We start from the raw sequence: 15,315 nt of genomic DNA on the forward strand, positions 1-15,315 counted from the left end.
TGATAGCAAGTTTGTGACTCATTTACCTTAAAAATATCCCTTATATCCTCTCCTCTCCATTCACATAGTGAATTGCCCCAGGTTCAGGTTCTCATTACTTTTTATCTCACCTGAATTGTTGTAATCATCTCCTAATTGGTGGTCTCATTTCTGATCTTTGCCCTTTCCTTCATATAGATATCCCCTACCAAAAAAAAAATCATCCTAAAGCACAGGCCTGGCTATATGGCTTCCTTGTTTCCCTATTGCTTCTAAGGATAAAATACAGATTCCTCAACTTGATCTTTAAAACTTTACACTTTAAGCTCCAGCCTACTTTTCTAGGTTTATTTCACAATACTCTTCACACATTGTTTGAGCAAAACTCTGTTTGCTAAAGCAGTTCATCCCACTCCTCTGAGCCTTCCTTGCTCTTCTTTTTAAGATTTTATTTATTTTGAGTTTTACAATTTTTCTCTTAATCTTACTTCCCTCCCCTCACCCCCCACAGAAGGCAATTTGTCAGTCTTTACATTGTTTCCATGCTGCTCATTGATCCAAATTGAGTGTGATAGAGAGAAATCATATCCTTAAGGAAGAAATGTAAAGTATAAGAGATAACAAGATCAGACAATAAGATAACAGTTTTTTTTCTAAATTAAAGGTAATAGTCCTTGGTCTTTGTTCAAACTCCTCAGTTCTTTCTCTGGATACAGATAGTATTCTCCATTGCAGACATCCCCAAATTGTCCGTGATCATTGCACTGATGGAATGAGCAAGTCCATCAAAGTTGATCATCACCCCCATATTGCTGTTAGGGTGTACAATATTTTTCTGGTTTTGCTCATTTCGCTCAGCACCAGTGCATGCAAATCCCTCCAGGCTTCCCTGACTTCCATCCCTCCTGGTTTCTAATAGAACAATAGTGTTCCATGGCATACATATACCACAGTTTGCCAAGCCATTCCCCAATTGAAGAACATTTACTTGATTTCCAATTCTTTGCCACCACAAACAGGGCTGCTATGAATATTTTTGTACAAGTGATGTTTTTACCATTTTTCATCATCTCTTCAGGGTAAAGGCCCAGTAGTGATATTGCTGGAAGAAAGGATATGCACATTTTTGTTGCCCTTTGGGCATAGTCCCAGACTGCTTTCCAAAAAGGTTGGATGAGTTCAGAGCTCCACCAATGTATTAGTGTCCCAGATTTCCCACAACCCTTCCAACATTGATCATTGTCCTTTCTTGGTCATATTGGCCAGTCTGAGAGGTGTGAGGTGGTACCTCAGAGAAGCTTTAATTTTCATTTCTCTAATAAGTAATGATTTAGAGCAATTTTTCATATGACTGGATTGCTTTGATCTCCTCATCTGTAAATTGCCTTTTCATATCCTTTGACCCTTCCTTGCCTCTTTCTCTTAGAATCCTTAGATTCCTTCAAGACTTAGTGCAGGTGCTACTTCCTATGGGAAATTTTTCCTGATCTCCCTAGGTTTCAGTGCTGTCATCCACTTCAAATCATTTTATATTTACTCAGCTGTCTGCATATTGTATTGTTGAACATAATGTCTTTTTTTTATTTTTTGTCTTTGTATTCTCAACATATCCCCCAGTGCTTTGTATGTTACGGATAGTTAAAGGGAATTGACTCTCCAATTAGAATCTTCTCTTTCCAAAGTATGGTTTTCTTTGGCTTCCAACAAACTCAAAGAGATATTGCACTTTTTTCTTTGAGAAAGAATAGGCTACTCCAAACTTTCAAAGAAAAGTGTTTTATATAGGCCCTGGTGCTAAAATTAAAAAGAAATTAATAATAGCAAATTAACAAATTCAGTATTTATTGAATATTTATTGTGATTCAAGCAATATGGATGAAACATGCACTGACAACATATTCTATACATTTTAAATGAGTTTGGAATTAAGTCATTGATTGGTATTAATAATACCACTCCAGGTATTATTCATGAGCTTAAATGTCCCAAAGCACATTCTTTTTTGACTTTACTGTTCTGTAGAACTCCTCATAACATGTAAAGAATTGTCTTCAGAAGAGAGATGGGTTATGTGGAAACATTTATTTGATCACAAATGAGTTAAAGAAATGTTTTCCATATATAATATTAATCTTGGGTAGAATTGCTATCCTTGGGTCTATGCAAGAACCATGCTATCATGTAATGCTGTCAGGGTTGGTTTCTGATTGTGAAACTCTTGGTCAAAATAGCAAGTGAAAACCTTTATCAGATTGGGGAAAGGGAAGAGAATGATAGAAAATTGTGGACTCAAAAAGCTTACAAAGTGATTAATGTTGAAAACTATTTTTGCATGTAATTGGAAACAATTATAATAACATAACAAAAATAGCAAGTAAAATATAGGGTCATGTATGTTTTTTTGCAGGCAACAATCAATATTGTGTTTGATCGAGTTGGGAAGACTGATCCTGTCACAAGAGGCATTGAGATCACAGTGAATTATCTGGGAATCCAGTTTGATGTAAGCGTTGTTTGAATATCCTAATTTATTCTGCTTTTCCTTGTTTTGGCTAATACAAATGAGAATTATTCAAGGTCTAGCCTACCCTTCTGGACTTATTTCATTCTTCTTATTTCCAGAGTATTACAGACTTTTCCACATTTTTCCACTTACTCTGCATACCAGAATATTCCACATTCTGCATACCAGGCTAACTGACCTACTTACTTTTCCCTGGATTTGACCCTCTTTCTACTAGTTTTATACCTGGAATGGCCTTCTTCTCTCCCCCACCTTTGTCTTTTATAATTCTTAACTTCCTTCAGAGAGGAACTTCTGTGATGAAGATATCTCTCCATTTCTCAATCTACCAAATAATGTTGTTTATTCTCATCTCTGATTTTACTTTCTCCTTGGGCATATTGTTGTCATTCAGCTAAGGTCATTCTTGTCTGACTCTTTATGACCACATTTGAGTTTTCTTAGTAAAACTATTGAAGTAGTTTATCATTTCCTTCTCTGGTTCATTTTACAGATGAGGAACCTAAGGCCAACAGAGTTAAGTGACTTACCAAGGCTCAAGTAGTTAGTAAATGGCTGGATTTGAACTCAACTTCCTGACTTTAGACCCAGCATTATCTACTGAGCCACCTAGCTGCTCCAACAATTAATTCTAATGATTAGTACTATCCAAAAGTGTAATGCTCTGCTTTATAGTTCCTAATTACTGGAAGTCTTTCTTTTTTCCTTAAATATTTCCCAGTTGCATGTAAAAAAAAATTTGACATTCATTTTTGAAAATCTGAATTCCAGATTCTCCCTTCCAAACTTCCCTTATCTATTGAGAAGTCAAGCAGTACAATATCAAATATGCAAAACAAATATCCATATTAGCCATATCAGAAAAACATTCACCAAAAAACCAAGAGAAAGAAAGACAAAAACTCTACATTCAGAGTTCTCTCTAAAAGTGGATAGCATTTTTCATGATGTGAAGTTTGGAATTGTGCTGGGTCAATGTCTTGATCAGAGTAGCTAAGACTTTCACAGCTGATCATCCTTACAGTATTGCTGTGACTATGTACAAGATTCTCCTGGTTCTGCTCACTTCACTTTGCAACAGTTCATGTAAGTCTTCCAGGTTTTTCTGAAAATATTCTGCTCATCATTTCCTATAGCAGAATAGTATTCCAACATCTTGTTAGCCATTCTCCAATTAATGGACATCCTATCAATTTACTGTAAGTCTTTTAGATAAAGAATGGATCCCTTCGGGTTAATGATGTTGTCAGAAAGATTCTTATCCAGTTACAATTTGAACCAGATGATCTGTGAGGATCCTTTTGCTTCCTACCTCCAATTCATACCCATTTCTAGGAAAACCTTTAAATGATGTTTTTTTAAATGGTGAATCAGTAGCACCTCTTTGTTTGGAAAAGGAAGCCTATCATCTTTCCTGAAAACAATCACTATGTGTATAACTCTTGTCTTTGTGGAGGTTTTTCCCTCTCCTCTTAATTTCACAAGTCTGAATTCTTTTAAAAAAGGTAGTGTTCCTTCATCAGTGATGAGAAAGGATAGCAGTTACTGCCTTTGGTATTTGCCTAACTTCCTTATATGATGCATTCCACCTCTGAAAAGGCTTCACCAAAAGCTCTGTAACTTTGCATAAATAGATCTTAGGTTTCAATTGCAGCATCTTCTAATCAAATAACCTTTCAGAATTCCGCTATATAATGCAGGGATAATGCCCCACATCTGGCCCTCACAACTGCCTCTGTCTTGAGTCAATACAAGAAGAAAAAAGTCTACATGTCAAATTGACTTCATATCAAGTTACTTTCTGGAACATGGCTAAGAAACCCTTGTAACTCTTTTTTCTTAGGATAGAAATAAATAATCAATCTTTGCAGTCTCACAATTTCATACGCAATGTCTTTTTCTAAGAAGGGGTAAATAGCCAAATAGTTTTTAGTTCTTTTCCCTTTATTGGTATTCTTTAATTGTCAGGGTTGCCTTAGGAGAACTTGTTTTATCATTCCAGTCTATGGATTAGCTTGCTCTGCTTTCTTCTCTTCTATCTCATTTCAAGATAAACTTTAAACATTGACCTTAATGTTTATCTAGCTATTTTATTCATTATTCACTTGCCCCCAAATATACCCATTGCAATCTCATATAGGTAGATCTCCCAGCCCCTCGAAACAGAATGAGGCAAAATGGGTTCAGAGGGCTTTGGGATGAAAAGACCTAGAGCAAATTTAGATGCCATCATCTCTTCTGAAAAATTAGACAAATTAAATAATCTCTGAGAACCTTTCCAACTTTATATCATGATCTTCTGGATAGTATAGTATCATGGTTGTTTACCTCAGTGAAATGTTAACATTTCTTTTCCTTATTTTTTGACAGGTAAAATTTTGGTCCCAGCATATTTCCTTTATCCTTGTTGGAATAATAATTGTCACATCTATCAGAGGATTACTGATTACTCTCACCAAGGTACTGTGCATCTAATCCTAAAAAATGTGAATTAAAGGATATGTTTAGAAATGCAGATGATAATATTTTAAAAAATCAATCTTTTTTTTAGATAATTGAAACATAATAAAAAGAAAAAAAGAAGTGAAACCCAAGAGAAATAAGGGGAAAACATTTAACTTCTCTCAATGCATTCAAGTCCCCAGGACTAAATCCCAGGACCCTGAAAGAGCCAGCTATTATCAGTGATTTTGAAAAGTGTCATTATTGTCTGAATTTTCCAAAAAAGAAAGAACTCTGCAAACCATAGGCCATTAAGCTTCCTTTAAGTTGCTAGCAAAACCCTAAAAGATATTATTAAATGAGGAGTTTGTGAATAGTTTAAAAGAGAATTAGTGATCATAAAGAGCAAACATGGCTTTAAGAGCAGGTCCCACCAGCCAACCTTATTTTTTTTTCCATAGAGTAAATAGAGTATGATATTAGATGAACACCGTGAAGATTGTTTTCTTATATTTCAGTAAAGCACTTAACATAACCTCTTTTTCTGCTATTATGGACAAAATGGAGAAGGCAGGCTGGAATAGAATACAGTTAAATGCATTACTGCTTGAATGATGCAGTCAAAAGACTACTCATTCACTCATGTCCAGTGTTAACTTGGAGAGATGTCTCTGGAACAGTGCCCTGGGGATCTGTCCTTGGCTCCATACTTTTCAGCATTTTAAAAATTTTTTTTTAATTTTATTTAAGACAAGGGGGTTAAATGACTTGCCTGAGGTCACACAGCTAGGCAATTATTAAGAGTCTGAGGCTGGATTTGAACTCAGGTCCTCCTAACTCCAAGACTGGTACTCTATCCACTGAGCACCTAGCTGCCTCACTTTTCAGCATTTTTGTCAGTAACTTGAATACTAGACAAACTTAGAGATGACTTGAAGTTCAACAGGTTGATAAACATATGAGCTAATAGATTTAGAAGGTCTCAACATACTAGAATAATGGCTAAAAGTCTACTAAGATAAAATATAGTAGAGATAAATGTAAAAGTTCTATACTTAAACTTCAAAAACCAACAAATTACTATTTCATTCACAGTTACAAGCCAGACAATAATTAAAGGCACTATGGTATGATGAAATGAGGAGGAGGGCAGAGGACTTAGGGCTTATTAGGAAACCTGGGTTCAAATTTGATTGCTTATGTTGACTTGACTACCTGTATGACATTGGACAAATCCTGTAACTCGGTCCTAGGCCATAGTTTCCTCACCTATAAGTGAGGATGGATCCCTCAAGACATTTGCCAGAATCTAGGACTTTGTGATCCTGTTGGGATCTGACTATCTCTGAGGTTGTGTTTTCAGTTCTAGAAATCACATTGACAAACTGGAATTTATCCAGAGGAAAATAACCAAGAGAATGAGGAAACTTAAGATGATGCCATATAAAGATTGTTGAAGGAGCTAGGAATGGTTATTTGCCAGTGGAAAGAGAAGACCTAGGGGAAACAAGATAATTGTCTTTAAGGAGTCAAAGGGTTTACATCTGTAACTGACTCTTCTGGATCCCAAAAGGTCCTTCAGAGGAAAAAATTAACACAAGGAAGATATTTCCTAATAATTGGAACCATCCAAAAATAGAATGGGCTACCTTTGGACACTTAACGAATTTTTCTTCTTTGTAGGCCTTCAAATGAAAGTTTGAAGATTGAGTTTTGGAAAGGTTGTAGAGGGGTTTATTATTTGGGTAATGGACTAAGCCATCTCCAAAGTCTTCAGACTTCTTTGTGGTTTTGTAAAAATATTTGACAGTGTTAGCTGCTGAACAAGAACTCTTCCTAGAATAAAAGACCCCAGCAGCTCTTTGCATCCTCCCTGGTGCCTTTAAACATGGCCAGCTCTCTCTCCACACTGTCCTTCAGAAACACTCCTTGGGCCCTTGCCATCCCTTTGACTGTTAGTGTTTCCTTAGAAAAAAAAAATGAAACACAAAAAACCTTGTTTTGTCTTTTCCTCTCTGTGTCCATGTTGTGTGTACACACACACACGGACACACACACACACACACACACACACACACACACACACACACACACATATAAATTGTTGCCCCCTGGAGGCAAGGATTACTTGATCTTGGCCTCTGTCTTTCCAGCTCCTCGCACAGACTGGGATCATAGATTTAGTGTTGGGAGGAACCTCCAAGATCATCTCATAAATCTCATTTTACAGAGGAGGAAACAGGTTGGGAGAGAGTCCATGACTTGTCCAAGGACATACAGGCAGCCTTCTTCCCACTGCCTCCCCAGAGGAGGCTTCTAGTTTGAATTGAATCCCAGATAGGTCTGGGCATTTTAGATGCATCAAGCAAGGAAAAGTGTTTTTGTAGCCAAAAGCCTGCTTCTGGAGAGAATGGGGGAAGCTGTCTGCTTTCCTGATTACTTTGGGAAGACTGCAGTGGAAGAGCTGAGCAATTCAGGGGTTATTAGAATGGTGGGAAAGAAATAAACTTTTTGTTAAGGGAATTTCCAGGCCAATAGCATACTTCCCAGGAGCAGCAGGATGGAGCTCCAGCTAAGTGAGAGAGGAAGGGTCCTTTCAGAGGCCAACTTTTCAAGTCTCAGTTTAAATAGATGAAAAATGCAGTGAAGAGAAGAAAGGAGGAAGGATGAGTAAAGCCCTTCAGAAGAAAATTACTTTTCTGGTAAGAAAATGGAAAGAATAAGAAAATGTAGATTTAGGCTAATCAAATGAAGGAGATTTTACGTGCATGAATAACAGTAGCCAATAGGTCAAGACAAGTCAATTATTTATTAAACCAACTATGCCAAGGTCTGAAGATACAAAGGAAGGCAGAAGAAACTCATATTCTAATGGGAAGGACTACATATCAACACTTTATACAGTCAGGACATAGGCAGTATAAATTGGAATCTCAGAGGAAAGATCCTGAGAGGAAGGAAAACTAGAAAGGGTTCCTTGCAGAAGGTAGGTCTTCAGAAAGATGTCCAGGAAGCCAGAGAAAAAGAAGAGGAGGAAGAGAATTCCAGACGTGGGGGACAATTGGGGAAACTACCTTGAAGAAAGAGATAGAGGGTCTTCTTGTTCCAGGAACTGCTAGAAGACAGTATCACTGGCTCACCAAGGGTATGGAGGAAAAGATGTAAGAAAACTTGAATGACAGGTGGGGACCGGGTGAAGAAGGGCTTTACTTTTGATCCTTAGAGATAATGGGAAGATTCTGGAGTTGATTGAAGGGGGGGGGGGGGGGGGGGACATGGTCAGACTTGTGCTGTAGGAAGATCAAATTGATGTTGGAGGATGGTTGGAGGGTAGAGCCTTAAGGCAAGAGCTACATACAGGGTGCAGAGAAGGAGACACCTACAAGAGGTAATTTAATTTTAACATTGAGAAAGTCATTTACTTGTGCTATTTTGTTTGATCTCCCAATCCTAGGCCCTCCCCAAGTCAGATTAAAAACAACTAAAGCTGAGAGAGGTTCAGTGACTACTAGCTCAAGGTGGCATACCTCCTCTGAGTGTCCAAGATAAGATTCACTCAGGGAAAAAGTCGAGGGGCATCTCATCCTTTGTCAGAGAAAGAGACCCTGAATTTGTTTAGTGGCACACCTTGCTGTCCTCATTGATTTGGGCCATCTATTGGGAAGACAAGTTCACAATATGTTCAACAGTTAATTTGGTCACCAAAGTATTTCTCTAATGATGAGGTTATTCCCCACCCTCCAGGCCCTTAGGGGTCTTCTCCACACCTCTCACTGTCATTTATGGACTCCTTTACTGTTCTGTGACAGCAGACTATAGCAGGGTGAGGTCTTTTGTAAAGAGCCCAGTTACCTGGAGGGGTCCCATTGTTGATTCCACAAGCACCTTCCTTATGCCTCAGTCTAACCCTTCTCTCTCCCCCCCTCTTTTTTTGGACAGTTCTTTTACGCGATTTCCAGCAGCAAGTCCTCCAATGTCATCGTCCTGCTCTTAGCACAGATCATGGTAAGTGGGTGGGGCTCTCTTCATTTGGGAATGCTAAAAACCCATGTAATTAGCCCTCTCAGGTCACTATAGCAGGACTTCCTGGTCTGATTTCTTTATTTGATCTCCAGGGCATGTATTTTGTCTCTTCGGTGCTTCTCATCCGAATGAGCATGCCCCTAGAGTATCGCACCATTATTACCGAAGTCCTTGGAGAACTGCAGTTTAACTTCTACCACCGTTGGTTTGATGTGATCTTCCTGGTCAGTGCGCTTTCCAGCATCCTCTTTCTCTACCTCGCACACAAGCAAGCTCCTGAGAAACACATGACCCCTTGACCAGATAAGACTCAAGCCTGTCTCAAACTGCTGAAAGTCCAAGACTGAGAGGCAGAAGCAGAATGTCCCAGAGGAGAGAAACTGAGGGGGTTGGGTTTTTTCAATTACAAAAATCCAATGGTGCTTCCACTGCCTCCAGCATTTCCACACCATTTGTGCTATCAGGATTGGCAGAAGAGAGGACAAGAGGATCAAGCCTTCAGGCCATAGTACATTTTCTGGGTGCAAGATGGTACCCACACCAGAAAAATCAAAGGGAGTCAAAATCAAAGGAAAAGATACACTGGGAAACTGATGTAGAAGGGATTGCACTGTTGCTATTCTTAGGTGATTTTTTTCTGTTTGTTTAAATTCCAATTTCATCAAGAATATGAAAAGGAAACTGGAAGTCATTAAAATCAAAGTTTTTGTGGTACATTGATTTCAATTTGTCTTATGTCCTACTTGGGAACATTTTGCCCAGGTAAGACCACAGACTTATGGGGCCTCAAATTGACAAATGGAACACAAACCCCCTACATTTAAAATATAACCACAGAGGGCATTGTTGGCTAGGAATTTACTTTTCTGTGACCTAACAAAGTTGTTTTATGTTGTTGTATCAGTATGTCTTCTGTGTTGATCTTCTGGGGCTCAAATGAAGGAAATTCCACCAGAGAAACAGCCTCTCCAAAGGTTTCCTTTTATCTATAACATCATTTGAATATGGAATGTTCATTTAGAATGATTGATGAGAAGTTAGAAGAAAGAAAATGGGATGAGGCCACTGCAAGAAGCCATAGGATGGGGAAAGGACACTAAAGGAAGTGAGGGAACACACAGTTTAGGTTCAGCTCTGCCATAACTGTTGTATCCCATCAATTTTAGAAAGGGGATGAGGCTTTAGCTTCCTATCCTAGCCATGCCTTTGCTTTCTTGTAAGAACGCATAGGCTCAAGGTGTTTAGCTGTCACCTTGACCAAAGCAGCTGAAAAGGAAAACAGCACACACTCATGTCACACAAGTATTGCTGATGTTTATTCTTCATTGCACTCACAGATGCATAGCATACTATTTCTAAGACAGGTTGATCTGGTCAGATTTCACAAATATAATGAGCAACTGTCTCCTCTGCTAATTGTGAATCACCTTTGGTGCTTCAAGAGGCCCCGGCCTATGCTGAGAGGCTTAACTCTACCTCTCTGTCTCAGACAATCACTTAAGAGAGAGAGAGAGAGAGACTGGGAATGAAAAGGCCCCATGGGTTCTCATTTTCTAAGTTAACCACAAGTAAACTGTCTACAGCAGCCCTCCCTAAGATGGGTGACAGGAAAAGACAAGGGGCTTCTGTCTGGGGCAGGTTCACATGGAGTCCTTCCCCATGAGGTTACTTTCTTCACAAGAGGTAATAACTTGTTCCTTAAGAGGATTATTCCTATCAGATTCCAAATTCAGAGCCAAGGATTGGTGTCATCATAATTCAGTGTCTTCAGAGCTGGAAGAATAAGAGCGCGTGCTATTGGCCTACAGAGAAGAAAAGGACAAAAAAAAATTGTTTACAAGTGATACAACTCAAAAACCCAGTGATCATCTTCAAAAATATCCCAAGGAACATCAATTAATGCATAAAAAAAAGATTCTATGCCAAAAGAGGCAGTCACTTGAGCTTTGCATCTGACTTCCTGTTTGACTTCAGGTCTCTCCCTCTGAGGACACGAATATTAGATCTAGAATAATTCTCTAGTTGCCTTTGCTAGGAACATTATGGTTAAATTATTGAAGAAAATCAGTGCTTTCTTCTTAGAGGCCCAAAGTATAAGATCAATGAGTAGTTTTGTTCTCAGAACCTGAAATTTTGCTAAAGAAGCAACCTGGAGCCTGAGTGGTCTTCTGGAAGGAATGCAGAACAAGGATTCAGGAGACCTCCAGGCTCTGCCATGAATCCATAGTATGTTTTGGAGCAAGGCCTTTCACTTCTCTGCTTTTTAGTTTCCTCATCTAAATATTAGAGAGTTGCACTAGGTCATTTTCTAACTCTAAAATTTTATGATTCAACAAATTGCCTGTGAAGATTCCAGAAAAAAAGATGTGTAGAGGAAGAAACAATGAGCTGAGTCCTGGCTCTTCGTCTTAGTAGGTATATGACTTTGGACATTCACAGCCCCTCTCTGGGACTTGCCTCCTCATTTGTAAAATGAGGGTATTGAACTAAAGGGTCTGTTAGTCCTTCCTACTCTCACACTCTGATTCTGTATTATTCTTTGATGACTATAGGTAGGGGGCTCACCTAATTAAAAAACTACCTATGCAATGAACCTGAAATCTTTTTGGATTTTAAAAAGTCAGGAAAACTTACTCGTTCTTTTGGCATGGGTAAGTCTTTCTCTCTTTTGGCTGGTGACTCTTCAGTAGAATCAGGGGAGTCCTCCAATGGATCCGCCATGGAGGATATAATAGGTACTTTCTTAGCCTTAAAGTAATCATAGGCCTTCTTTTCACAGACTAATAGAATGACACTCTTGCCACTGTTCTGGATTTTGTCCACTACATCCTCATAAGGTTCTTCCATCATGTTCACCCCATTCACCTCAATGATATAGTCATCATCTTCTAGCCCAGCTAAGTCAGCAGGGCTACCCTTCTGTACCTGTGAATAAAGGTTGATTTTTAATTTTTATTTAAGGCAGTGGGGTTAAGGGACTTGCCCAAGGTCACACAGCTAGACAATTATTGTCTCAGGTTGGATTTGAACTCAGGTACTCCTGACTCCAGGACCAGTGCTCTATCCACTGTGTCACCAAGCTGCCTCCATAAAGGCTGATTTTAATAACTGTAGTGCAAGAAGATATATTGCCCTTATCTCCTTCCTTAGGACAGATACTGAAGGTGAGAAGTTGGCCAGCTATTTTTAGCCCTGCTGTTTTAACACATTTTTCTCGACTTTCAGTATTCTACCTGAAAAAGCCATGTTTCACCCCAATAGTATAAGAAACAGTCACATGCTGTACTGTATGTGGCCTTTGATGTGGCATCATGGGATTCCTACACCCTTCTTTTCAGAGATAGAGATCTCTACCTATAACTTTGGATTCTTATTTCGATCTTTCATAACAAGATAGGAAGACAATCCCCTCAAGATATGGTTGTATACAAGAAGCAGAAAATAAAAGTACAAGTGGATCAGTCCTGGTTTGCAGTGTACCTACACAGGGTCAGAAAGAGCCATATTAGCCACCTGAGAGATAATCATCACTGAGCTGGATTTTGAAATTTTATTTGGAGAGAATTGGATAGGAAGTTATCTAAGATTTGAGGACTAGATCTCCCCATTTTTTCCCAGGAAAACTCAAGTGCTTGTGAGGACCCTGACAGTTATTTAATAGACCATGGTGATTGGGAGCTTAATTAGGGGTTCTCTGCCATTTACTGCTTTAGTGTATTTGAGCTCCATAGTCTTACCTCTTTGATGAAGGAACCAGGCTGATCCCGAATGGCGTTTAAGTGGAAGCCATAGCCCTGCTGACCCTTGACCAGTCGGCAGAGTTTCGGCTTATGAGTTGCCACTTCCTTGGGGGGATCTAGGCTGGTGGCTTTGGGAGAAGGAGCTGCCAGAACCTCCTTGACAGCACCATTAGGCAGCACTTGATTTTGAAGATGGTAGAGAAATGGAGAAAGCTGAGCCTTTGAAGAGAGAAATGCTTTGTTAGAAATGTTTGACTAGAAAGACCTTAGGCTTTGTGCTAGGAATGTGTGCTGGTTGGATTTCTAAGACAATATGCTTATTCCACTCACTGATATCCCCAAAATTTAGGCCTGAGAGCTTTATGCTTCCCATGCAGAAAGGTTTTGGTGGGAACTAGATGATAAAGTGGTGTGTATGTTTGTGTGTGGTATTTTACACACCTGTATGGAATTGAAAAATGAAAAACAGATGAATAGAATACTACTGGTGGCTCAAGTTTCTTCTGTTTTGTTTTCTGTGTCCCCTAGTTTGTCATATTCTTTTTTTTCCCCTAGATGATGGCAAACTAGTCATTGACTATCCCTCTGTCTCAATCTGGGTCATCTTCAGAAGACTAGGGAGCTAATGACTACCAAGGTCCATGTTTCTGAATGGAAGAAGCCACTGAGTAGTCCTGGAAAGCTCAGGTCTAGTAGAAAAGAAACCATCCATTCATACCAAGATTTAAGAATAGTTGGTCTAAGCTCAAATTTTAAAGTTAAATCTATTCCATTGCTTCTTACCTTTGGAAAGCCCAGGGATCCATAGTGCCTGCTATTCCTGCTATGACCTTAATTAATTTTGCAACATATTCATTCTCATTCTCTCTCTCTCTCTCTCTCTCCCCTCCCCCCACAGTGAATCCCTATCACCTCCAGCATCAAATGATAAAATCATCTCTCCAAGTCCTTCAAAATCTCTTCATACCCCCACCTTTCCAGTCTTCTTACACCCCCTTCCCCCTTCACATACTCAAAGATTCAGTTGCACTGTCTTTATTGCTGTACCACCTCAAGCAAGACATTCCATCTCTGAATTCTGGCCATTCACTGGTCATCCCCCATGCCTAGAATGCTCTCTCTCCCTGACTTCTTTCAAGTTTCATATAAAATCTTACCTTCTACAAATGCTTTTTCCAATCTCGTAATTCTTGTGCCTTCCCTCTGTTGATCATTTCTACTTTATCCTATATAGTTTGTTTGTATATAATCATTGGCATCTTGTCTCTATTAGATTATAAATTCTTTGAAGGCAAGGACTATCTTTACTCCAAATCCTCAGTGCTTAGCACATAGTAGGCTCTTAACAAATGTTTAATGACTGACCAAGTTAGTGGAACCACTAGCAGACTTTTTCCTTTCAAACCTATCCTTCCCCCCTGTTCCCCCAAAGCCCCCCAAAAATGTATTGGTACATAATGGTATTCATTGTGTTAACATCAAGTGAGACTTTGTGCTTATAAACCATTTCACCTTAATCACAAGACTACATCGCCTTCCTTTCTGAAAGAGAACTGCAATAGCTTAGAACTTCCTAGCTGCCCAACTCAAGTGATAAAATTCAGACCTTTTCAAGGGTGCATTTGTATAATTGTTCCTTATCAGTCATTTTCCATATTTTGAAAGAACATAGGGGATAGACAAACTTTTAAATGACTCATGGCAAGAAAAGTTAATTTGAGTCATTCTATATCTCAACCGTACAATATACAGTAGTATAGTAACTGTCATAAAATTACCTGGTACTAATATTATATCTCCATTCAAAGGCATAAAAGGTCAATATAACTAAACTTCTAAAAGAGTAGCTTACATTTCTTGCCTCTAAATCTTCATCAACCACTCACTCCAAAACCACCTGCAATTCTATTTATCCTCATTCAGTTTCAGAACAGTCAATAAGTCCTGTACCAGATATGATGCTAAGTCTTGGGCACACAAGGAAAGACAAAATATGGACCCCACTTTCAAGGAGCTCATAGGCAGATGAGGAAGACAACATTCAAGCAACTCTGTCCAAACAAAATATAAATAGGATTAATTAGAATCAACAGTGAAAGGGCTAGCATTAAGGGAGCTCAGAAAAGGCATAACTCTAGAGGTATCCCTTTAGGATTGTCCTCAACCCACTTATCAACATTATTTGCATATCATTGCTCAATCAATTATAAATAATGAACTTGTGAGTGTCAAATGCTTTTATGAAGGCCATCTACTGCATTTCCCTGTTTTTCTCGTCTAGCAGCCCCTGAGCAAAAAAAAAAGGAAAGTGGGTTAGTTTGGCATGACTTTATTTTTCAATGAATACACAAACTCCTAGTAATCAGTCCTTCCTCTTGTTAGTGTCCACCAACTCTTTGTTTAATAGTGTCTTCTAAAACCTTGTTGAGAAATGACATCAAGTTCAGTCCATTTCTGACAGAAGGGACATAGAATCTTAGATCTAGAGCTTGATGGGCCTAGTCCAATCTGCTCATTTTACAGCTAGGAGAGCTGAGGGTTGGGGAGAATAAACCCTGCTCAAAAAGCTATTTCTTTTTTTTTTAATCAGTACATTTGCTCATCTTA

At 38.9% G+C, this 15,315-nt stretch overlaps 2 protein-coding genes across 4 annotated transcripts in view; one reads left to right on the forward strand and one right to left on the reverse strand.

The window, feature by feature from the left end:
• Positions 1 to 13,850, forward strand: part of GPR89A (G protein-coupled receptor 89A) — a 38,935-nt gene extending 25,085 nt beyond the window's left edge. The window contains exons 11-14 of the mRNA XM_074188621.1: positions 2,387 to 2,482; positions 4,874 to 4,963; positions 8,885 to 8,950; positions 9,061 to 13,850. Of these exons, the coding sequence (XP_074044722.1) occupies positions 2,387 to 2,482; positions 4,874 to 4,963; positions 8,885 to 8,950; positions 9,061 to 9,267 (459 nt within the window). The 3' untranslated portion in view covers positions 9,268 to 13,850. The remainder of the gene's footprint in view (positions 1 to 2,386; positions 2,483 to 4,873; positions 4,964 to 8,884; positions 8,951 to 9,060) is intronic.
• Positions 10,263 to 15,315, reverse strand: part of PDZK1 (PDZ domain containing 1) — a 34,619-nt gene continuing 29,566 nt past the window's right edge. For all 3 annotated transcript variants that reach the window (XM_074188618.1, XM_074188619.1, XM_074188620.1), the window contains 3 exons: positions 12,706 to 12,927; positions 11,603 to 11,893; positions 10,263 to 10,770 (listed from right to left, as the gene is read on the reverse strand). In XM_074188618.1, coding sequence (XP_074044719.1) covers positions 10,720 to 10,770; positions 11,603 to 11,893; positions 12,706 to 12,927 — 564 coding nt within the window. In that variant the 3' untranslated portion in view covers positions 10,263 to 10,719. The remainder of the gene's footprint in view (positions 10,771 to 11,602; positions 11,894 to 12,705; positions 12,928 to 15,315) is intronic.

Source organism: Macrotis lagotis, chromosome 5 (genome assembly GCF_037893015.1).
Source record: "Macrotis lagotis isolate mMagLag1 chromosome 5, bilby.v1.9.chrom.fasta, whole genome shotgun sequence".
NCBI classification, from domain to species: domain Eukaryota; kingdom Metazoa; phylum Chordata; class Mammalia; order Peramelemorphia; family Peramelidae; genus Macrotis; species Macrotis lagotis.